We start from the raw sequence: 23,362 nt of genomic DNA on the forward strand, positions 1-23,362 counted from the left end.
CAACTTCATGATAAAAAAATAAAGCTGAGACAAGTCACTGATTACATTTACAGTATTTCTAAGGTAAAGCAGGAAAATTACAAAAGATTTTTAAAAGAATGTTTTATTAAACCAGGTTCATATTTGACATATGAGCATTCTACTTTACATTTTGTACAGTTTTTACCATCAACTGTGCAGTAGTCTTAGCCAATTTTTCCCCTGTATAGCACACATGAGAATTGATGTCCATACAGACTTAGAATAGTACAAAAGTACATAAATTACTCCCTTGTCCTAGTTAACAAAAATGAACCAACTGACAAAATAGATATCCCAGCTACATGTTGGAAAATATAACAAAACCATTTTAATACATAAACGTGGGGTCACTGATGTTTGAAATGCTGTAGTTATGTGCCATTAGCTTAGGATTGCCCTTAAAAAAATTTCCATATTTACCACAAACTGTTTGCATTGGAAATCAACTGCCAAACCATTCAATATACACTTCATTTTCTTTTCAGCCCAGTGACTGAACTACTTTTTCCTCTGCTCCTAGATATCACTCAAAACTTGTGACAGATTTAAGTGAAATTTACACAATACAACCTTCTTTACATTCTCCAAGGAACAGCTTATATATTATCTTTGCCTATATTTTTGTGATACTTTAAGTGTGCGAGTTATGCTGGATAAGAAACAACAGAAGACAACAGGCCTACCAAATGAGAATGAAGAATCTGGGCCTAAAACAAAATATAAATTGTCATATAGGCTTCCCAAAACAAACATATGGGAACATGAAATAAGATAAAATTAGGAAATGTAGGAGTGAAAATGAGGGCACTTCTGAAATTTGCTGAGAGTTGATATCCAAAACTTTCAGAGTGTAAATGGCCATCTTGATGAAGGAGCACTGTGAGACATCAAAAGGAAGCATGGTTTACACGACTCTCCTTACTTCGAAAAATCTCTTCAGGTAGTAAATCTGTCCCAGGGTCATGGCGACAAGCACCAGAGCTTCAAAGAAGGACCAAAGCACCACTCTGCTGTTAGTGTTGTCATTGACTAGAGGAGGGAGACAAACAGAATGTTACCATTAAATGCAGCTGAGATGGAATGCAATTTTCCTATAATCTTCCTGGAAACATATAATCATCATCATCTTTGCCACTTAATCCATTTCAGAGTCCCTTTCTGGAAACGTGTATTAATATTTCAACTACAGGATCTGCCTAGATTAGTGCATTGATCAATTACAGTAATAATCCAGTAATATCAATAATCGTATAGTCAATAAATAGAGTAATATAATTTGAATTTATCAGAATTTCTACTACCAAATGTTTTTGTTTTGCAGTCTAAGAGGGGGTAAGTTAATTTTTACAGTTAAAACATGGCATCCTGTGTGATAAGCTGAATACAACGAAGAAAGCACACAAAGCCATCTATGCCCTCAGTCACTAATGACAGTGACAAACACACAAAACCCCTAGATATAAAATGTTCTTCTCTTTTTAATGCAAATTTATTTTTAAAACAGAACATAAATATTCGCTTATATATGGTATATCTTTTTAAGTTAAGCCAGCATAACGTATGTAGACTTACTTGCTCTGTGTATTCTTTCCCGGACCTCCATGTACTCCTGCTCATGCTTTACAGCTGTCATTGCTACCGCCAGTTCATTGATCATCTCTTCCAATTTGTTCTGGTGAGCTAAAAGAGAAGAGAACTACTTTAACTAATTATAATATACGTGGAGAGCAAAAAAACAAAACCCCCACACTATTACTAAAAGGGCACAATTACTTTTAAAGTTATATAGGTTAATAATTTAAAGTATGTTTATTCATGCAACACCAGTAACACCATTCACCAGAGTAAAGTGCATTTGTTCACACTGCTGTAAATGTGTCACTTATTTAAATATTTTGTACAAACAACATGCGCCAAACTCTTGCCAGGCAAAACACTGAATGTGATGCAGTACAAACAGATTTCCAATTTACTTTAAATATGGAAAGCTGAACTTAAAACAACTTTCTCTGCACTGTACTACTGTTAGATATCTTTGTTCTCTGTACAATGCATCAGGCAACATTGGCTTTCATTAAGAGATACAAACCAAACTGCAGCATAAGTTAGAGTTTAGCTAAGCTTTATGGGGCGGTTTCCCAGACAGGGACTAAGCCTAGTCCTGAACTATATTCTCCTTTCAATGGAGAGAAAAAAAAAATTCACAATTCAAAATGCTGTGCAGTCCAGGACTAAGCTTAATCCCTGTCTGGGAAACCATCCCAAAATGTTTTAAAATAAGCTTTATGCTGCCTATGCCTACCATCCCAGCTGTCACCACCACCTAGGAAGGGGAGGAAGCAATAGTCATGGCAATGTAAATAAAGTTAACAAAACCACATAATGAAAAATTAACTTGACGTATAAGTCGAAAAACAAAAGAAGATGAAAATGAATGAACAAAGATTTTTTTTTTTTTTAAATAAACATCCTATGCCTTTAAAAACAAACAAATAAAAACACACACAACTGTAAAAAAAAATATACACTGCAAAGTAGGGGTGGGTATGGCCCTAAATATGATATGGCCCTAAAATAATATCACAATATTTTAGGGTACTTTCCCGCTAACTATATCCATGGCAATATGAAATATACTTTTATTAATTTCAAGAACACACTATTGCAACAACAAAAAAAAAATTATTACAAATGTAATTTCATTCATTCAGAGCCACTTTCCACCGTACTTCACTGTGCCTAAACGACTCACGTAAAGAATGTATGTCATATTATAGCTAATTGCATGACGCTGTTAGGTAAACAAGATAGAATATCACGATATTGACTTTTTTTATTATTTTAAATATTATGCCGATATTATTGCAAACGATACGATATGGCACTGTCCTACTGTAAGGTTATCTGACTTGCATCCGTATGATGGAAAAACAAATTTCTCTTTTTAATATAATTATTCAAAGAGTGCAATGTGGTATGTAAAAACTGCTAAAGACTTAAACCATACCCTTCCATGCCTAGTCCACTGTCATACCTCTTTTTTCTTAAGGGGACTTAAAACAACCCACTGAAAGTACAACTCTTCTCTCTCCCAGATAGCCAGTCAGTTTCAGTGTATTTAGATGTACAACTTAAAAAGCACATTAAAAAAATGTTTTGTTTTTTTTAATTCTAAAAGGATGAAGGAAGAAAAGGATGAATGGTAACGTAAACGTCATTCTGACTACATTAGGTAGAAAAAAAAGAGGAAAGAGGTACCCACATACTATTCCACATAAATAAATAAATAAATAAAATAAATAAATAAATAACCAACCTTCTGTCTCCATGTCTTGACCCTTAGGAGCCTCGCCAATGTCGATGGTGAACATCACAATTTTGGGAGTCATGGTGGACATCTTGTTGCTGAAGCAAAACTTATAGGTTCCATCCATATGGGCCGCAACAGAGTACTTGCCACTGGACTCACGGTCTCCTTTATAAATTTGCTTTCCATCTGGACCAGTTATCTGCAAATGTGGAGTGAATATAATGATTAAGCCAGACATTCCACAGTAAGAAACATGCATGAAGAGGAGGAATAGGGGAAGGTTGGGTTGTTGAAGTGATTAACTTGCAAGCATGTCTCACACATACACCTGAGCATAAGTAAACGTGCGGGCAAATGAGTGAATGTGACTTCTATCCTGCAGTGTACACAACTGTCCTGGCCTATTAATCATGTGAAATAATTATTTATATATATACACACACACACACAATAGGGAAAATATGAAAAGAAGAGAAACCTTGAATAACAGGATACAACTGGTAATGTATTGTATAAGCAATAAACACAAGCCTTTATTCTTTCCTAGTAGTCTCCAAGGAAAGTAATCGAGACCACACAATTTTATGCGGCAAAAGTTAAAAACATTAACTATGTTAGCTATCAGTGAGATTTAATGAGACGGTGGAAAAAAAAACTTTATATCTCAGAAAACATTTACATTCAAATATAACGTCTTCATTTTTAATTCAAGATGTCTTTAATTTAGTCAGCACTGTAAAATGTTTAATACTTTTTTAATGCAAAAAAAAAGAAAGAAAAAAATAGGACCAACACTACAACCCAAACTGTCCTATTATACAGATATAATTTTTTTTCTAACAACATCTTGCTAGTATTTTGCATTCCATTTTCAAGTTTGAGTCCAGTCATTGATTTAACTACTACAATTAATCTCTTTTCATCAAAATTAAACACTTTTTCAAGGAAACAAATCCTTAGTACCTTAAAATAGTCTCAGTGTAACTGTACGCCTTCAGTTTGTAAACGTAGACTTATCAAAATACAATTAGTCCCTACTTATCTCCACTTACTCCTCCACTAAAGACTTGCAACGCAAAAGCCCCACCCTGCAGGTTGATAGAGTTGGTTGCTAATGTTTATAACGTAAGAAACCCTGGCTGTCTGGATCCGCCCGTTGGAGACTGTTTTTTAGTACACTGCAGAATCAAAGCTGAAATGCTCAGCTATAACGTTGACTGTTTATTTCATTCATGATCGAGTTCTAGCATTAAAAGTCACCATATTGGCAGGTAAGCATTGTTAAAGTGTTGATTTTCACAGGAGGGGTGATTATATGGGGCAGCAGTTACGAAATTAGGATACTGCTGCACATGAAGGAATGGGACTTTGGAAAACGGATTGATTCAGATTACTGGTTTGAATCATGCGAGATGAGAAAGTGCTGAATACGAAGCTAACGTCTGGTGGTAACTGTAAATATTTTCCTTTTATAAACATTTGTAAACCCCAGGTTCAAGCAACTAGCCGATATTTCTAGGTTAAAAAGCGTCGTGTTAAACTCGCTCACCTCCACGTCGATGTCCAAGAATCCCCCCTCCGCCACCTCGAACATGAGGCCCATTTTGGTGCCCGAGTTCACGCTCTCATAGAAGCACTCCTCCGCGTGCGCGTCTATACTGACGAAGTAACCGGAGACCGAGGCCACGAACACGGCGAGCACGAGCGCGATTTCCGAGCAGGTAAACATCCTCCCGGCGCCGCACACTCCACCACCGCGAAGAGAGACGCGGACAACAGGCTTCCGTCCGTAACGAGACCCGTCAAACTACGAGCTTCACCACTTCTGCCACGTAAAAGCTTCTGACGGCAAGCGGGGAGGTGCAAATGCTGCTGAGACGCGAAGGTGAAAATATACACCGTATCAGAGAAGAGCTCGATAGGGTAAAAAAAAAACAACCAAATAAGGATATATATTTTATAGACTCCTACAGGGCGCTTCATGGTAAAATTAAAGTGTGCAAATGTATTTGTTTCAAAAACGAAGTACAAAAATTAGGTGAAAATAGGGCTGGGCAATTAATCTAAAATTAATTCAAACTGATATTCAGCCCATATTGTTTTTTTAATTCTATACATACTTTATTATTATTATTATTATTATTATTATTATTATTATTATTAATGCGAGTTCATATATGCTATTCTTAAAAACACGAATAATCATTAGTAGGTCATCTCTGTTTCCATCAGTTATTTTAAAATTAAAGATATGCTTTACATTAGACAAAAATATCCTAGTTTAAGTAGGTGATTATATCTTCCGTACAAGCCGTGTCAAATATGAAGGCAAAAAATAAAATAAGTGTTAATTTTATTTGAGATATAAAGCTCAATTAACCGTGAATTTGAGGTGATCATATCTTACAACACTGGGTGAAACAGCTTTTTGACAGTACGCACTAGAACACTGCAGACACCCACGATTTACAGCTTCAAGAAGCAGCTAAATCATATATTTAGACTGACATTTTTATAGAAATGGTTAATTTATTTGAAATATATTTGGTCCTATTTCGTATACTATATTCATATTTGATGAATACAACAGTATTATTATTATTTTTGTTACTATTACCATATCCTCTTTTTATTTTATTGAATTTTACACTTGTTTGTTATTTTCTCTGTCGTGCTGTTTTATTGTTTTTTAATTGTTGTTTATTACCCATGCCATGAAGCAATTTGAGCTGCAGTTCATGTATATTTGTTGTGTAAATAAAGTGGTTATTATTATTATTATTGTTGTTGTTGTTGTTGTTGTTAAATGACTGATTATTATTATACGGTAATCTTGTTTGAGGTAGCTTATCAATATTTTCAAATGAATTCTGTTTCCAAAATTCCCCTCCTGTCATTCTTTAAACCCTTAAAAACTCATCTATGTTAATGACATTCACAGTCAAATACAACATTAAAAGTTATTTCCAAGACAAACTCCCCTAATTCCTTACAAGTGGAAGTAATATGTACACAATTTCCTTTCATAATCACCGTCTCCATTACCCCTCCACCACTTGCCTGTAGGTCAAATGCCCTGCCCCACAAGTTGAAGGGGAGTTGAAGTTGGTTGCTTATGTATAATGACGTAAGAAACACTGGCTGTCTGTATTTGTATTTTTGAGACTGTTGAAAACTACAGTTTCAAAGTGAAAAAGCTTACATATTACTTTGACTGTTTATTCTAATGCACAATAGAGCTTAGCATACAAACAACACTAGGACTGCCAGGTAAAAACACTTTCGCATGAGTTTCTTTAAAAGGAAATGTCACATTTTGCGCAGTACACCAAACCACTCCTTAATGTACGCTGGAAGCTCTAATAATTCCTAACCTATGTAGTGCACTATCCAGGGAGCAGGGAGCCACTTTGGGACCGAGCCCTGTAAGTGCACCGCTAGAGGCCGCGGCCGCTTCAGGCAGCTCAGCCTTGTCGCATGTTTGGTGACGTTCTCCAACTGAGTCGATGCCGAGGCCTAGCGAGTTTTGGAGTTATTCCTCTGACCAGTTTGGAGCAAATGTCGAGCTAAGCCCGTTTTGAGCGGGTTGTTTTCTTTATGAGGGAATTTTGGCGATCGTAAGAACCTACACGGGGCAGCGAGCTAGAAGTCGAAGCTCATATCTGGAGTGGAGGAATAGAGGCTTGGAAAGATGACATCTCGGAGGTAAGCGCTGTGGAGATGGAAAAACAAACGATACGTGGGGATGTCGCCTACCCAAAGATAAACTAATGTCATCCTTATTCGGACAGGAGTAGTTGTCCATGGGTGGGTTAAACACGGTTTAGGGGCGAATTAAATTCTAAACAGGAAAAGTTTAAATTGTTGTGAAAAAGCTAAGGCGGTATTTCAAACTTGGTCGCGTTCGCTAGCGAGCTCCAGTAACGATAACATTACTGTATTGTGCTACAGCTAACCAGCTAACGCTTTTAGCAGAGAAAGAGGGACATGCCGAATTGAGTGGCCAGCTGTCAGGCTACAAATACATCTTGTCAGAAACTTTTTAAGTAGCTAGACATTCAGGCATTAACGTTTCGAAGTTCCCCGACGGTGTTTATTTGTCAGCTTTAGCGCCTGCGGTAGTGGACACGTCACAGACCTCCGCTGTAAATGTATCGCCGGTTAAAACTTCGTTTGGCAAATTATTACCCGTTTAAAATGTGACCCGACGAAGCATTAGATGTGAGAAGTCTCGCAGTAGTCCCCGAAGAAGTACACAGCCTGAAGAACCCAAGCTTTATTTGCGTTCCCATGTGTTTCATTATCCACCTTCATACTCACTTTTCTCTTCCAGACAAGTCAGCAGTGATTGCATCTTCAGCGCCCAAATAAAGCTGAGGCTGAGTTGTGTTTTCCTTTAAAATTAAATTCATTTTGAGACATTGAAGTTCAATGTGTTCTCAATTAAAATAGCTCTCATGTAGTGCAGTAAAATAAACTTTCAAGACTTAAAAAAGTCGTTGTCTTGAGATATCTTTGACTGCAGAACATTACAGTCCCAGCACATTGGAAATAGCCTTTTCCAGAAAAATATCAGACTCAGTTAAATCTCTTATACTCTCTGAGGTCTATTTATGTTTATTTGTTAAAGTCTGCTAATGCACCTTTACACAAACTACAATGGAAACATCAATAAACTGTTCATGGTTTATACAGTTGTCATAAAAAATTAATGATATGTAAGAAAATAGCTTAACAAGGTTGCTTTGTCTGTGCAGTGTATTCATGTTTTAACTTAGAAATCCCATGTATTGGCAACTAAAGTGTTTAATGTAGTATACACTGTTAAAATTTCAGAGCGTACCCTCCTTATTCGCTGACCTGAAATTAAGGTTTGTTTTCAAGTGGTGCTATAATATTGCCCATATTTCTCCTGATGGCAAGCTAGCAGTGTTTACCAAATCAACATCATAATGAACAGGTTGTGTTTGACAGAAATGTGACACATCAGGCAGATTCTCACTTTGTATTTGCTAAACCTTCCATCCAGCTACATTTTGAATTATTTTTTTGTTCTTCAGTTATAGAATGACTGAAATATGACTAAAAGTAGCTACTACAAAATAGTTTGGGAGCAGGAAATAAAGAATCTGACCCTGAATTTCCTGTTAAACAGCAGTGGAACTTTACTATATCCAGGATCTCACATTGCAGGAACAGATGTCTGTTAGATGGTATTTTTGTGTTTTTTTTGTTCGACCTTGGATCTAAAATTAAATGATAAATCTTAGAACTGAGAAGTGTGAGATGCAGCAGTCTTGATGCTGTCACCAGCAGAACAAACAGTTTGTGCAATTGTACATTGTTGAGAAACTTACTGGCACAGATTTATTTCCTGTCCAGCGTGACCAGTGAACACATGGTCATTGGTGTCCAGTAAATTGTGTAGCTTTGTTTTTATGTCTGTCAAAGGGGAAAAGCTGGCCTCACACAGCTATGTGGATGGAAACGTCTTCAGGGCCTTTGTGGCAGATTCAGGGTTTTCTGTCTTCACTATAATTCAGAAAGACAGAGATGTGAAGAGGTAGAATGATTAAAATAATGGTCTATAAATTATCACATCAAATGTATTTTGAGTGACATACTACTACTACTACTACTACTACTAATAATAATAATAATAATAATAATAAGTCTAATGAAAAGATGTCATTAAAAATTAACAAAGGATTCTGTGGTTATGCTGCTACCTCCCTATGCAGTAGTTGCCTGTTTTTGTAGCCAAGTACATATGGCCCCCACATACAGGTCCACAGCCTAGTGGTTTTGAATGCTAATTTTCAGTTTTGTGGGTGTTTTTTTTTTTTGGCAGTAATAAAGATTAATGCCTAGTACTCTTACGTTATCTCTTTTCTAATAATAATTAAGCCATTGTCTTTGGAATTGATTTACTAGGTGGTTCCACCCCAATATCACTGGTGTGGAGGCTGAGAATCTTCTGCTTACCCGTGGAGTGGATGGGAGTTTCCTCGCTCGTCCCAGCAAGAGCAACCCTGGCGACTTTACCCTGTCTGTCAGGTGAGTAACGACTTCAAACATGTGCTGACAGACAGACAACAAACAGCACTGCACTGTTCATTGCAAGTAGAGTGCCCAATTATTAGGATCCAACTGAAGGTTGAATGATAAAGCTCTGTTCATGTCAAAAGCCACAAAAAAGGAAGGAGCCATTCAAATGAACTTCATACCCTCTTACTTCTGGTAAATCATTCCAGCAGACCACACACAAATTCCATACCTATAGCTGTACAGCTTCATTGAAAGAACCCACTGTGAAAAGCAGAATTTAAACATGTTCTTTAATAACTGTGTGGGTGTGAAATAGACAGTACTGGCATGTTACAGATTAACATTATTGCTATAGCACTGTTGGTGTACGTTCCATAATTGTAAGTAAAAAGAATGAATAAGAGTAAATCATGTGTAGTAATTGGTCTTGTATTCTGAATGTATGCAGAAGAACTGGTAACCAAGTATGGGAAATGTCGCTCCATGAATATGATCTGTATAATACTTGTTCCATTTCAAATTCCACTTCCCTTTTTACCCCTGTTTCTGCATAGACTAGTCATTAATGCATCCACCCAACATGGTTTTCCTTCACATGAAAGACAAACTGTTCCTTTATTTTTGGAGCAGTACTTGTAATGATTGTCACATGCTTTCACCGTTAGTGTAATTGTCTAAATAGATTTTGAACAGTTCTGTTTAATGTCAGTTTGTTGTCTACATGTTGAATGAGCTTGTTACTTATATTCATGTTTCCTTCATTAGTTTTCAGGCACCCTCAAGCAGATCACTTATTTTATTCCATCTTAACGTGCAGAATGTGTCTAAAGAAAAACATATGGACCATGAGATGATCTTTAAATTTGGGAATCACAACTTTAAAAGTTTACATTAAACCTCCACAATGTTTCTTTAAGATTGTTAATGTGTGTGCTGTTATGTAGTAGCTTCTGGATAGTACATAATAAAGGAAATATTTATCACTAAATATCTGCACACAATAATTGAAGATGTATTGTTTTCTGCTTAGGCGAAATGGGGCAGTCACACACATTAAGATCCAGAACACAGGGGACTACTATGACCTATATGGGGGAGAGAAGTTTGCCACGCTGGCTGAGCTTGTACAGTACTACATGGAGCACCATGGGCAGCTGAAGGAGAAGAATGGAGATGTGATAGAGCTGAAATACCCACTTAACTGTGCGGACCCAACTTCAGAGAGGTGACTCTTCAGCAAAATCCGCTGTCATTGTGCCCCAGTTTTGTGGTCAGGGACAGTCGGTAACAATATTTTATAACTGCTTTTATGGTGTCTGACAGAAATCCTCCTGACATTGTCTCGTTCTCCAAGGTGGTTTCACGGACACCTTTCGGGTCGGGAAGCGGAGAAGTTGCTGACGGAGAAAGGGAAGAATGGCAGCTTCCTGGTGAGAGAAAGCCAAAGTCATCCTGGGGATTTTGTGCTGTCTGTCCGAACCGGAGATGACAAGACAGACAGTAGTGACAGCAAACCCAAAGTCACCCATGTCATGATCCGCTGCCAGGTACATTTATATGGAGATGGGACCAGGAGTATCTTCATTGATTTAATATTTAAGCCTGCTTTGTTTGCACTGAAAGGTTTCAAATACATCTGTCTGAATATAAAACCACATTGCTCTGTTTGTTCTTTAGCACGACATGAAGTATGATGTTGGCGGGGGAGAGAAATTTGACTCCTTAACGGACCTTGTGGAACATTACAAGAAGAACCCTATGGTGGAAACACTGGGCACGGTGCTTCAGCTTAAACAGGTTTGCTGTATTCTCATTTATTCCCATCAGTGAGCATAACACCAGAGCATAACAAATGTCCACTAGGTATTATGTTAGAGTGCTATATTATAAATACAAGACCTAGCAGTTGCCAATATACACATTCGTATTAATCATGCCTGTGAGTGATGGTGGGCAACACTGCCATGTTAATTTAAGGGTCTGTTGAACAGTTTGAATTATGCTAAAGTTTAGACTAGGACTGGGTACAAATAATCAGTATTTCAATTATTTGATTTGGATAGTAGAGCATGTCAGAGCTTCAGGGGGTTGCAGAGGAGAATGAATGAATGTTTAAACTACTCCATTTCACACTTTGACTTGTTCTTGTTTTTCACAATCAGATATTTCAGTAACATTGGTGTGTTTATAATGAACAATCAAAATTAGTGTGACATGAAATTATTTAGCAGCATGGAATTCCAGCTGCATATGGACAAATGGATGTGGAGTGTATGTACCCAGAGCAAGAGCAGGTGTTATATTTATATGTAGTGATGCACAATATATTGGCGGCCGATGTATTATTTGCCGATATGAGGATATTTTTTAGTTTTTGTTATCGGCTAGATATTGGAATTTTAGCCGATATTACAACCAATAATTCTGTGCTTTTGTGCTTTCGGATATGAACTGAAACCTGTAAATACACACCTATGTCTGCCGTGTGGATGTTTTTCACAGTTTCTGCGGAGAACAGCTCCTGAGATTTTTTTTTCTTCGTTGTGAAAATTATTTTAAAATATCAGTGACTCTCAGTACATGCACACACAGACTGCGAAGTAAACACACAAATACATGCAGCAGGTTAAACAACAGAAAGATACATTTAACTACCACAGTGCAGGTGCCCTTCTTATATAATTCTTATATAAATAAATAAATCTTTCATGTTACAAAATAAAATGTTTTTTTTTTACATAAATATATTTTTATGTTTATATAAACATGCTGGTATTTAGCATATTGACAAGATTTATTGTTTGTGTGGGCTTGTTGTATTCTCAAAAGTCTGGCAATAGGTGCAAGGAAAGGTTACCACTGCTTGATGCTTAATGGCCTCAACCATACTGTAGTGATACCAAGATTGTTAGCATCTGCGAGTTTGTTTGTTCAGAATCTACACTGATGCATGAATAGATTACATATGGATATCAGGAAATATAACCACTTAAAACATCTCACATTTTTTTACACTAAGCCCCACCCACTTCTGGTTTGTAATAAAAAAAAGATATAATAAAGTCATTGTCGTAAATTTGTATAGAAATTTGCCTAGGCATCAAATATTCTTGATACCCAGCTTTTCATTAGACCAATGTTTAACTTAAAAATGGTTGATTGTTATATATATTTTAAGCTAAGTTAACTTAACATTAATGGAATATCACCAGTTAAAGAGTTGGCCAACTGTATAATGATTTTATGAGACTGTGTCAGAATGTTGTATTGATTTTCATGAATGCTGCATAACTATGCTATTGCAATATTCTTTTTAAAGCCTCTAAACACCACACGCATTAACGCAGCTGAGATTGAGAGCAGAGTGCGAGAGCTCAGCAAGCTTGCTGAAGCCACCGATAAGGTCAAGCAAGGCTTCTGGGAAGAGTTTGAGGTGAGAACCACCACCTGGATGGTCCACACTGATTGTTTTAATACATTATTGTTACTTTATTATTACACACTGTTATATTTGCTAGATTCTTGATCTTCATTCTCTTGATATTTATCTGAACACAGACACTTCAGCAGCAGGAGTGTAAGTTGCTCTACAGCCGCAAGGAGGGTCAACGTCCAGAAAACAAAAACAAGAACAGATACAAAAACATTCTACCCTGTAAGTATTCATAAATTGTTCTTTATTCTTTATTCCAATTGTCTTATATGTTAAGATTTCTAGAGAGGTAACAGTAGAGTAAGTATTGAGAGGAGCTTCATGTTTATTGAAGGCATTTATTAATTACTGTCTCTTTGTCTTCTTAGTTGATCACACACGAGTGGTTCTTAACGATGGTGACACAAATGAGCCAGGCTCTGACTACATCAACGCCAACATCATCATGGTACTTAATTTATTATATCAACTTTGATAGAGATGTGAAACTCTCGATGCTTGAGAAACTCTTTATAGTATTATAGGTTTGTTATGACATTAGCCTTTACACAACCGAATAAACTGTGAGGGAGAATAAATAAAATAATATAAAATAGACTGTGAACATAGATTGTCTGAGCTGGTCCTGTTTGTGTTCTTTGCAACAGTTCTGTTTTCAGTAAACAGCATGAATTGCACTTCTATCTTTTTTACAGCCAGAGTTGGAGGCGAAATGCAACAATGCCAGATTAAAGAAAAGCTATATTGCTACCCAGGGCTGCCTGCAGAATACAATAAGTGACTTTTGGAGGATGGTGTTTCAGGAAAACTCTCGAGTCATTGTTATGACAACTAAAGAGGTTGAAAGGGGCAAGGTAAGGTATTTTCCCTCTGAAGGCCACCAAAATATTATCTCTGCTTTGTTTACGGGTGTGGTTTGGTTTTTGTATTATTTTATGGAAACTGAATGTATGGGGTCACCTCAGATGTTTTGTTCTTTCTGGTGACCTGTCTGAAGTAGGTGTGGCTGAATGCTTAAACTGAATTTTTGTGTGGTATCAGCTGGTATATGTTATGATCTGATGAAACCGGTAACTAATCTTATTGTATGTCCTACAGAGTAAGTGTGTGAAATACTGGCCAGAAGTGTCAGCACTAAAGGAATACGGGGCCATGCGTGTGCGTAACGTTAAGGAGACCTCAGCTCACGATTACATCCTCAGAGAATTGAAGCTTTCTAAAGTTGGACAGGTAAAGATATCCGGCACAAATGGGATTCATTAATGTAAAACAGACAGTGAAAACAATTTATCATGCTTTAAGTCTTGCAGATTAAAGGGGTGGTCAGTTACCTGATCTCTAACTGTTTAAACGGGACTGAGTTACACTACACAATTACATTTTTATAGAAATGAAACTTCAGAACCCCCCTTTATTTTTGACGGGTCTATAGCTATTCATGTGTAGTATTTTTTGCTAATAAACATTCCAGAACTTAATTTTTTTATATAATAAATTATTTTATTATGTTAATTTAATATAATTCCCTTACAGAGCAAGTTCTGTCTATAACTGTCACTTATTGTTGACTAACTTAGTCAATGATATTGTGATTTTTTTTGTTGTACAGGGCAATACGGAGCGCACTGTGTGGCAGTACCATTTCCGTGCCTGGCCTGACCATGGTGTACCCACAGACCCTGGTGGTGTGCTGGACTTTCTGGAGGAGGTCAAGCTGAAGCAGGAGGGCATTCTGGAGGCTGGCCCCATTGTGGTCCACTGCAGGTAAGAGTGAAAACTTATTTGTCTCCTTTTTATTTCCGTGGTTATAATCCCTATCATGTGTTTTGTGAATAGATCACACATTAGTTGTGGTTTTGTGATTCATACACATATACAGTAACTGTCAGTAAAACCAACCAAGTAAACAATTAGTCATTGATTTGATGATCTTTTTAAATGTTGTTAATTTATTTTCTAATATTTGTTTTTCTTATCAGTGCTGGGATCGGACGAACAGGAACATTTATCGTGATTGACATCTTAATAGACATCATTAGAGAAAAAGGTAATACTGGTACCCCAAAACACTTGGCAGATAATGATGAAACTGGAAGATGTATCCTATAATTTATATTTTGATGACAATGCAACTGTTGATTGTATTTTAAAGGAGTGTAGTTCATTATTCTCCAATCCTGTTCGTTCTATGCCTCCAGGAGTAGACTGTGATATTGATGTTCCGAAGACTATACAGATGGTGCGTTCACAGCGATCAGGGATGGTGCAGACAGAGGCACAGTATCGCTTTATCTACATGGCAGTTCAGCATTACATAGAGACACTGCAGCGCCGGATTGAAGAAGAGCAAGTATGTGTGTGTTTGGCTGCAGAGTATATTGTTTGTTCACAGTTTTGATGTCACAGAAGGCAAATGAGACCTCAGTGACAATGTGCACTATTTGCAATTCCAGTTCCAGATAAACTTATAAGTATTATCATTAATGTAATCTGCGATTTTGGTCCCAGAAGGAATTACACATTACATTATTTATATTATTTTACACTCTCAGATCCCCTGATTATACTGTAGCACTTAGTAGCTCTACAACAGAATGTACTCCATCTGTTCCTCTGCACACTTTGTTTGCTTCCTTTTAAACTGTTCTTCAATTGTAAGGACCACCAAGGTGCAGGTATAGTTTGGTGATAGATCATTCTCAGTGCTGCAGTGACACTGGCATGGTGGTGGTGTGTGAGTTTATAGGTTGTGCTGGTACAACTGGATCAGACACAGCAGTGCAGCTAGAGTTTTTAAGAATAGCCATTCAATCAGAAATATCCAGCCAGATGTTTCCTGTCTGAAGGGCAGCCTCCAGTGACAACTGAAAAAATAGAAAATGACCAACATAAACTGTGTGACAACAGGTGAGTTACTGCCTCTGACTTTAAATCTACAAGGTGGACCAACAAGGTAGGAGTGTCTAATACAGTGGAGAGTGAGTGGACACAGTATATATAAACTCCAGCAGCACTGCTTTGTCTGATCCACTCGTACCAACCCACGACACCATCACCACATCAGTGTTAGTGCAGCACTGAGACCTGAGACACCACCCAAATGAGACCTGCACTGTGGTGGTCCTCTGGATACCTGGCCATTGATAAACTCTGTGAAAGGTGACAAAAAGAGTGTGTAGAGCAACAACTGGGCTACATTCTGTAATTGTGGAAAGTGCTCTTGTGTGGTCACAGAATGGACACTGAGATTAGAAAAAAGGAGATGGTCCTAATGTTCTTACATGTGTATAACTGTGTATAATTGATTCATAAACTAAATTTTCAATAACTGCACCACAAAAAACAAGCCATAAATGTATTATATGTTTTCTGTAAGAAAGTGTAAAACTAATCACTAATTACTTAAAAACCCCTGTGACTTCTCCTTTCAGAAAAGCAAAATCAAAGGGCGGGAGTACACAAACATCAAGTATTCTCTGTCAGATCTGACTGGAGGAGACCAGAGCCCACTGCCTCCCTGCACTCCTACGCCAACCTGTGCTGAGTGAGTAGCTGGAGATGAAACACAGAGGATGCATTTTCAGAGAAAATCACAAAACAATCTAACCTCTTAGGATGGGTGTTATATCCAAAGTTGATTTTTGAATTTGCTGAGCTTTAATTAAAAAAATGCCCTGTGAAGGACTGGCGCCCCCTCCAGGGTGTATTCCCGCCTTGCGCCCAATGATTCCAGGTAGGCTCTGGACCCACTGCGAACCTGAATTGGATAAGCGGTTACAGATAATGAATGAATGAATATATATCAACCTGCTCTGGGAAAGTGTAAGACTGACCTACGCAGAACTATCTTGATTTTCTTTACTTATAAGTATATATATTTGATCTCATTCAATTGAGCTCATTACGTTTCAGCTGGAAGTACAAACTATGTATTAATCTTTGAATTTAGGTGTTTCGTGCAGTCCCATTGCCACAGGTGTATAAAATTCAGTGTCTAACCGTGCAGTCTTCTATTACAAACAATTGTGAATGAATGGTTCGTCCTAAAGAGCTCACTGAATTCAAGTGATCCTGTAATAGGATGCCACCATTCACTAAAGTATTCCTCCAGTGGACTCTGGAACAGTGGAAATGTGTTCTGTGGAGTGACGATTCCCAGCACACATTGTGGATGATTCTATGTCTCACACTTTGTAGGAACAGTTTGGGAAAGTCCTTTTTCCTATTCTGACATTACTGCCCTACTTCACAATGCAAGGTCCATAAAGGCTTGCTTGAATGAGTTTGCTGGGAAGATCTTGAGTGGCCCACACTGAGTCCTGGCCTTCTTTCCAGCCAGGCCCTCTCATCCAAAATCAGTGTCTGACCTCATAAATGCTCTTCTGGATGAATGGGCAAAAACGTCAACAGACACACTGCAAAATCTTGTAGAAAACCTTCCCAGAATAGTGGAAGCTGTTAAAGCTGCAAGAGGATTACCAACTCCATATTACATCCTATGGATTTGGAATGTGATGTGATACGAGCATATTGTCAAATCAAATCTAATTTATTTGTATTGCGCGTTTTACAACTGATGTTTCCACAAAGCAGCTTCAGATCACTATACCTAGTGGCAAAGTTGAACTAGAAGGTGTGTGTGTGTGTGAGCCTATATCATCAATCCATTCAGATGCTGAATGACTATATCTGTTTTCATGTGATTTGCATCAGAAAGGCTCCTACACTGTGGTGGTTGAGAGTATCTTTCTGTCTTTTAACCTGCTGTATGTGTTGTGTATTTACACCAATGTGTGTGTACTGAGCATTGCTGAAATATTAAAATATTTTTCACCACAGAGAATTTTAATCACAGAAACTGTTCTCTGTAGAAACTGTGGAAAAACGTTCACACGGCAGAGATAGTTGTGTATTTACAGGTGTCAGTGCATATCTGCAAGCACAAAAAATGCGCCAATTTATCAGTTGTAATATCGGCTAAAATACCAATATCACACCAATAACAACAAATCCACATATCAGCTAATAGTACGTTGGCCGCCGATATTTTGTGCATTGCTATTGTTGAACGTATGAGCTGATTGTACACATCTTTCATTTTTACTGTGTGTATTTGTAGTATGCGGGACGACAACTCTAGAGTGTATGAAAACGTGGGTCTGATGCAGCAGCAGAAGAGTCACAGATGAGGCTTAAACTCCAGCACTGTCCAGCACACAGGTAACAATTCTTCATTATATGGCACATCACCTACAACAACGAGGAAAAGCTATCCTTACAAACAGTAATGTAAGTAATGTGTGATTGGTATTTATTAGGAAAAAGAGCAGCAAACCTCAAAATATTGCGCAGACGGTGAATGGCATTAATGGCCTTGAAGTTACTGTCCACATGCAACAGATTTTGTGGCTACAGTAGTATGGTTTTCAGTTACTGCCATATGAAATGCGGATTGGTTTTGTTTTCTCATTGTATTTGTCAGAAATGCTGAAGCTAATTACCTTCCCATCTAAATGCTGTTTTATATTTCAACAGGAACCATTTTTTGTTTTCGCCAACCGCACCTGAATGCCTGAAATGTGATCATTGCTACACAGAAAGGTAAAAAAACAAACAAAAAGAAACCATAAAAAAGGAGGAAGAACATGGAGACCAGTCTGTGAGGGCTCAAAAGACATGTGGATGGAGTTAACTTCATTTCTCCGACCTGCAACGCAGCCTTTTAAACCCCCAAGCTAAGAAACCACTGTGAACATCATGAAGCCTTATTCCTGAGTACGGAGACAAGCGAGCCCTTGCAAAACAAACTGCTACGGCTACCAAAGTCTCCACAATCAATTCAGGCTACAATTGGAAAAGTGTAGAGAAACAAAGGTTTAGTTGTTGTTCTCCTTTTTCTGTGTCTTTGCTTCTGTTTTGTTGTTTTTTTATTATTATTATATTTTTTTTTACCAAAGGAACATTGTTTGAATACAGGGCAGCAAGTATGATTTTTCTCAGAGGAAAAGAAAGGCCTGTGCCAAAAACACCCAGCCGCAGTAAGTCAACCCTAATAGTCTTTTCTCTTAGTGATATGGGAACAGGGCATAATGGACAGCTAAAGGGAAGTATTCATCACAAAAGCAGTATGTCTTTTTGCGTTTTGAATCCAGTGTTTGAATAGCCTAAACCTGTTACCGAAGGAGAATGTTTGCTGCCCGTCTGTGCCACCTTCATGATTTGACCGACTCAAACCAGGGATGCCTTTCAGTTGCTGACGTGACCAGTATGTGAGTGTGCTGTTATTGAGGGCCCACTTCAGTATGCCCTCCTATCCTAGTGCACAGCGCATACGGAGGAGACAATCCATCAGTTTGCCTTTTTTCGTCCCTTGTGAGAAGTTGAGAAATGTCCCAACAGAAGAAATCCTGGGACTTTTATTAAGGGAAGCCCTTTGTTTTCTTCTTCTTTTTTTTTTTTTCTTGCCAATTTTTATTCCCATTCCCATCCTGATTGTGTCAAACGTTACTGAAGCATTACTGTGCCCATACCATGCCACCTGACAGGCCTAGCTTTCACTGCTTGGCCGCTGTGACTTTTTAATGCTTTTTTTCTTTTGTTTTTGTTTTGTTTTTTTCTTTTAAATATACGCTGTTGCCTTTTTAAAAAAATAATAATAAAAAAAGAATAGTTTATGATGTATGTAAAAGCACCATGTGAGCTTATTTTCTGTTGAAGAAAGTGACTGCACATTAACATGTTGAGCTTCGAAGTGCTGTTGGGTCTTCTATGATGGAAAAACCTTGACTTTTGATTGGAACTTTTATACGCAGCCACCTGTCTATGGTATGTGTCCTTTTTGTTTTGTTTTTCGTTTCATTTCTAACACTAGTTTCACGGGCAGGTTCAGATCACTTGTTACTGTCTTTACTTGCTTAACTAAACCAAAATTTACTGTCTTTTTCCTTTATGGATTTAAGTGCTTAAAATTGTTAATGTTTTTTGTGTTTTTTTTTTTTTTCAATGAAATTCCCACTTTTGTTATTTAATGTATTTTTCACAATCTCTTGGACATTTATTTCCAGCCTCATCATTTCAAATGTGTATTGTTTTCCAGCCCCATTGCTTGCCTCATACACATTTGACAAGCTCAGACTCTGTATTAATAGCCAATAGCCTTATGAATGTAATTCTGCCCATTGAATTATATTCATAGTGTTGGAGATTGACCTTTTCTCTAAATACATTCGCCTTGGAAAAAATGGTCTTCGAGGATATCTAAGAAGCAAAGTGTTCTTTGATTCTATTTTCTGTTTTCTTACAGGTGAGGACTGCCAATTAGGTCAGGGGTCTCATCCAGTGTACTGTAATGTGTCCATTTATTGTACTGTAGCGTGTGCGAGTGTGACTGTGTCTTACTTGTGGAGTGGTTGTGCTCTCTATGTGGGTGTGTGATTGTAAGAATGTCTTCAGAAAACTGCTGATAAGCTGTAAGCTGTCAGCTTCTTGAGGCCTATTTTTTATTTTTGCTTTTGGCCATACATTTTGTCATCCACATGAATCCACTTTCCTGTACACAGACACCTGTCTTTGGCAAGCCCCTGCCTTTATTTCTTCATATGTCCAAATCCAGTACTCTTCAGAATTACTATAATTACATCTGAGATTTACAGCCCCAAGCAAACTAATGTGAATTTTGTCATCCTGAAGAGAATAAGTGGAAAATGAACTCAATGCAAACAAACTATATTTTTGAACTTGTATATTGTACATGAATATCTTGTAGATGAGAATGTACTTACTAAACATATCTAATTGCCAATAAGATATACTGTATGTTTAACCCAGCAACTTTCTCATGGCAGAATGTGAGCATTGCCGAAAGCTAATAAGGGTTTATTGTGTTGTTAGGCTAGCAATGCAATTAACCATTAATCAATTTGTCAATAACAATAAACAACAAGCTCACATCTTTAGTGTTGGCTTTTTATTTTTTAAAGTTCGAAATTCAGTACTGTGAAGAAGTCAGACCGGGTTTTGTTAATTGGGGTGTGGGGGGTAAATACTGATTTGATTACTGTTAATTTGTAGGGTCAAGTTAGGGTTCATTCTGTTCACCATATTATCTGTCGGGCGGCACAGTGGCTCCGGGTGACTTTGAGGATTTGGTGTGTTCTCCCTGTGTCTGCGTGGGTTTCCTCCGGGTGCACCGGTTTCCTCCCACAGTCCAAAAACACACGTTGGTAGGTGGATGGCGACTCAAGTGTCCGTAGGTGTGAGTGAATGTGTGTGTGTCTGTGTTGACCTGTGAAGGACTGGCGCCCCCTCCAGGGTGTATTCCCGCATTGCACCCAGTGATTCCAGGTAGGCTCTAGACCCACCGTGACCCTTTACTGGATTGTAGCGGTTACAGATAAAGAATGAATGAATATTATCTGTCACAAGTTGGGTCAAACAGGGACCTGTGTTGGACCTGTCTTATCACAAAGGCAAGTGCAAAAACATCAGCCTTGTGCCCAAACTCACATCAACTCATTTCAACCATGTGCCCAAAGACTCACTGGAATTTGACTGAACATTAACTAAAATATAGCTCTCAATTTTTAATTAAACACAACTGATTTAATTATTTTCTTTTGGAAACATTTCTTGATGTGACTCTTAAATGGGAGTTAAACATTTGGCATGTAAATTACATATGGATAATTCTATAATTCTAAGACTTTAAATTATTTGTCATGTCACAAATATGACAATTGTATTAACTTTAAACAACACAAAATTAATATATTTTAAATAATCAATTATTCTGTGTGAATGTGTGTGTGTGTGTGTTTGTGTTTTGCCCTGTGAAGGACTGGCGCCCCCTCCAGGGTGTATTCCCGCCTTGCGCCCAATGATTCCAGGTAGGCTCTGGACCCACCGCGACCCTGAACTGGATAAGGGTTACAGATAATGAATGAATGAATGAATTATTCTGTGTAAGGCAGCACGGTGGTGCAGCAGGTAGTGTCGCAGTCACACAGCTCCAGTGACCTGGAGGTTGTGTGTTTGATTCCCACGTGGGGTGACTGTCTGTGAGGTGTGTTTCCTCCGGGTGCTCCGGTTTCCTCTAACAGTCCAAAAACACACGTTGGTAGGTGGATTGGTGACTCAAAAGTGTCTGTAGGTGTGTGAGTGAGTGTGTGTTGCCCTGTGAAGGACTGGTGACCCCTCCAGGGTGTATTCCTGCCTTGTGCCCAATGATTCCATGTAGGCTCTGGAGCCACTGCAACCCTGAACTGGATAAGCGCTTACAGATAATGAATGAATGAATTATTCTATGTTAAATAGATGATTTGATTGGATACTTTCTTTTCCTTGGACCCTGGAAGCTGAAAAATGCCCCCATCTTCATAAAAGTAATGTAACTGATGTCCTGTTGAGCACCGTGACCTTGAGTACATGGGCAGGGGATCTAGTGCATCTTATTTCATTTAATGCTTTTATAAGGTTATATGAATTGTGCATACATGTTTAAAGCTGTCCACCACATGTGCACATTAATATAGCTAAATTCATTGAGTTTTTTTTTTTTTTTAATCTTTATTTCTTTGCACTATGGAAATATACTCAACTTGTACATCGACCCTGTGGTGTCATATGGTCTGTAAGCAGTTATGGAAGCCCTGGTGCTGCATGCTGCAGACTTCGCCAGCAGGCCACAGAGAATGATGGTGAATCGTGTTACAGACAACAAGGGAAAAACATCCTCACTCCAACCATGTCTGAGGTTTGTAGGCCATAGGTGGCGGTGTGGCCCTTGAAAGTCCCTATAATCCAGTTAAGGTTTCTGTGGGAAGTCAGTGGCATAGATATATTGAACACACACACACGCATCATTTTTGCCATCCACCTAGGCTGTACAAACCTTAGGTACTAAAATTCAATGAAGGGTCATTGCCTTAAAATGCTGTGAAATCGAACAAAGAGATATGGCCAGTGTGGTGCTCATGTGTGTCTTAACCTGTCATTATTCTGCCCTTTCCCATAATGGTGCCATATGGCTGTGTACTTCTTCAGATGATTTTAACCAATAGTATTCCATGACTAACAGAGCTAGACCTTAAATTTAATAAACTTGCTGTTAGGGCTATGGAAATAGTGCTCAAACTAATGTTATTCTATCATTTTTCCACTCAAATTTAGCTCAGTTGAGCATTAAATCATATTTGGTTTGTTCTGGCTACCTTCTGTGTAATTGCACGCACTTGCACTTTATCTTATTCATTTTAATGAAGAGATTCGCTATGTGACATGGTATATGATGATCCGTGGTGTGGTGAAATTAAATTTGGATTACATTTTATACTTGCACATTAATCATGTTTAGCCAATCAGATGCTAACAGACTGACCCTTATCTGGTTCTGATTTGTGTATATCATGCTTCTTTTCCTTTGCAACATAGAAATGCTTTTGTGACAAAGTGGAACACAGAAAGAAAATCTACAAGTGGACACGTATCATAATGCTTTCTGTTCAGCCCATGAAGGCCCTAATTAAGGGAGCTTACATTTGTTATCCAAATCT

The 23,362-nt window shown here is 37.9% G+C and overlaps 2 protein-coding genes across 3 annotated transcripts; one reads left to right on the forward strand and one right to left on the reverse strand.

Moving 5' to 3' along the window:
- Positions 1 to 106: 106 nt before the first annotated feature.
- Positions 107 to 5,201, reverse strand: tmed2 (transmembrane p24 trafficking protein 2). The gene is made up of 4 exons (XM_066651005.1): positions 4,881 to 5,201; positions 3,338 to 3,530; positions 1,594 to 1,701; positions 107 to 1,050 (listed from the first exon to the last, which is right to left on the reverse strand). The coding sequence occupies exons 1-4, from the start codon at positions 5,058 to 5,060 to the stop codon at positions 926 to 928; spliced, it is 606 nt and encodes a 201-aa protein (XP_066507102.1). The 5' UTR covers positions 5,061 to 5,201; the 3' UTR covers positions 107 to 925.
- Positions 5,202 to 6,845: 1,644 nt separating this feature from the next.
- On the forward strand, positions 6,846 to 20,754 carry ptpn11a (protein tyrosine phosphatase non-receptor type 11a). Of its 2 annotated transcripts, XR_010796105.1 has the most exons (17): positions 6,846 to 7,036; positions 9,266 to 9,388; positions 10,410 to 10,604; positions 10,734 to 10,926; positions 11,057 to 11,176; positions 12,699 to 12,812; positions 12,938 to 13,034; positions 13,181 to 13,260; positions 13,508 to 13,666; positions 13,911 to 14,042; positions 14,422 to 14,576; positions 14,792 to 14,859; positions 15,011 to 15,162; positions 16,244 to 16,356; positions 17,932 to 18,032; positions 18,348 to 18,686; positions 18,770 to 20,754. XR_010796105.1 is itself a non-coding variant. In XM_066651146.1 (16 exons), exons 1-15 carry the CDS (start codon positions 7,023 to 7,025, stop codon positions 17,999 to 18,001), a joined length of 1,785 nt encoding a protein of 594 aa, XP_066507243.1. In that variant the 5' UTR covers positions 6,846 to 7,022; the 3' UTR covers positions 18,002 to 18,032; positions 18,348 to 20,754. The 2 variants fall into 2 exon arrangements, 1 of the variants encoding a protein (XP_066507243.1); XM_066651146.1 differs by having other exon boundaries at positions 18,348 to 20,754.
- Positions 20,755 to 23,362: the final 2,608 nt, after the last annotated feature.

Source organism: Hoplias malabaricus, chromosome 18 (genome assembly GCF_029633855.1).
Source record: "Hoplias malabaricus isolate fHopMal1 chromosome 18, fHopMal1.hap1, whole genome shotgun sequence".
In the NCBI taxonomy this organism is placed as follows: Eukaryota; Metazoa; Chordata; class Actinopteri; order Characiformes; family Erythrinidae; genus Hoplias; species Hoplias malabaricus.

Bases quoted from the DNA above. Each gene is read 5' to 3' on its own strand.
- ptpn11a (XM_066651146.1), top strand. The intron at 9,389-10,409 runs GTGAGTAACGAC...TTTTCTGCTTAG, and splicing joins GACTTTACCCTGTCTGTCAG to GCGAAATGGGGCAGTCACAC. The intron at 10,927-11,056 runs GTACATTTATAT...TTTGTTCTTTAG, and splicing joins ATGTCATGATCCGCTGCCAG to CACGACATGAAGTATGATGT.
- tmed2 (XM_066651005.1), bottom strand. From the start codon at position 5,060: ATGTTTACCTGCTCGGAAATCGCGCTCGTGCTCGCCGTGTTCGTGGCC. The intron at 3,531-4,880 runs GTGAGCGAGTTT...CCACATTTGCAG, and splicing joins TCTTGGACATCGACGTGGAG to ATAACTGGTCCAGATGGAAA. The intron at 1,702-3,337 runs GTTGGTTATTTA...CTTCTCTTTTAG, and splicing joins TCAAGACATGGAGACAGAAG to CTCACCAGAACAAATTGGAA.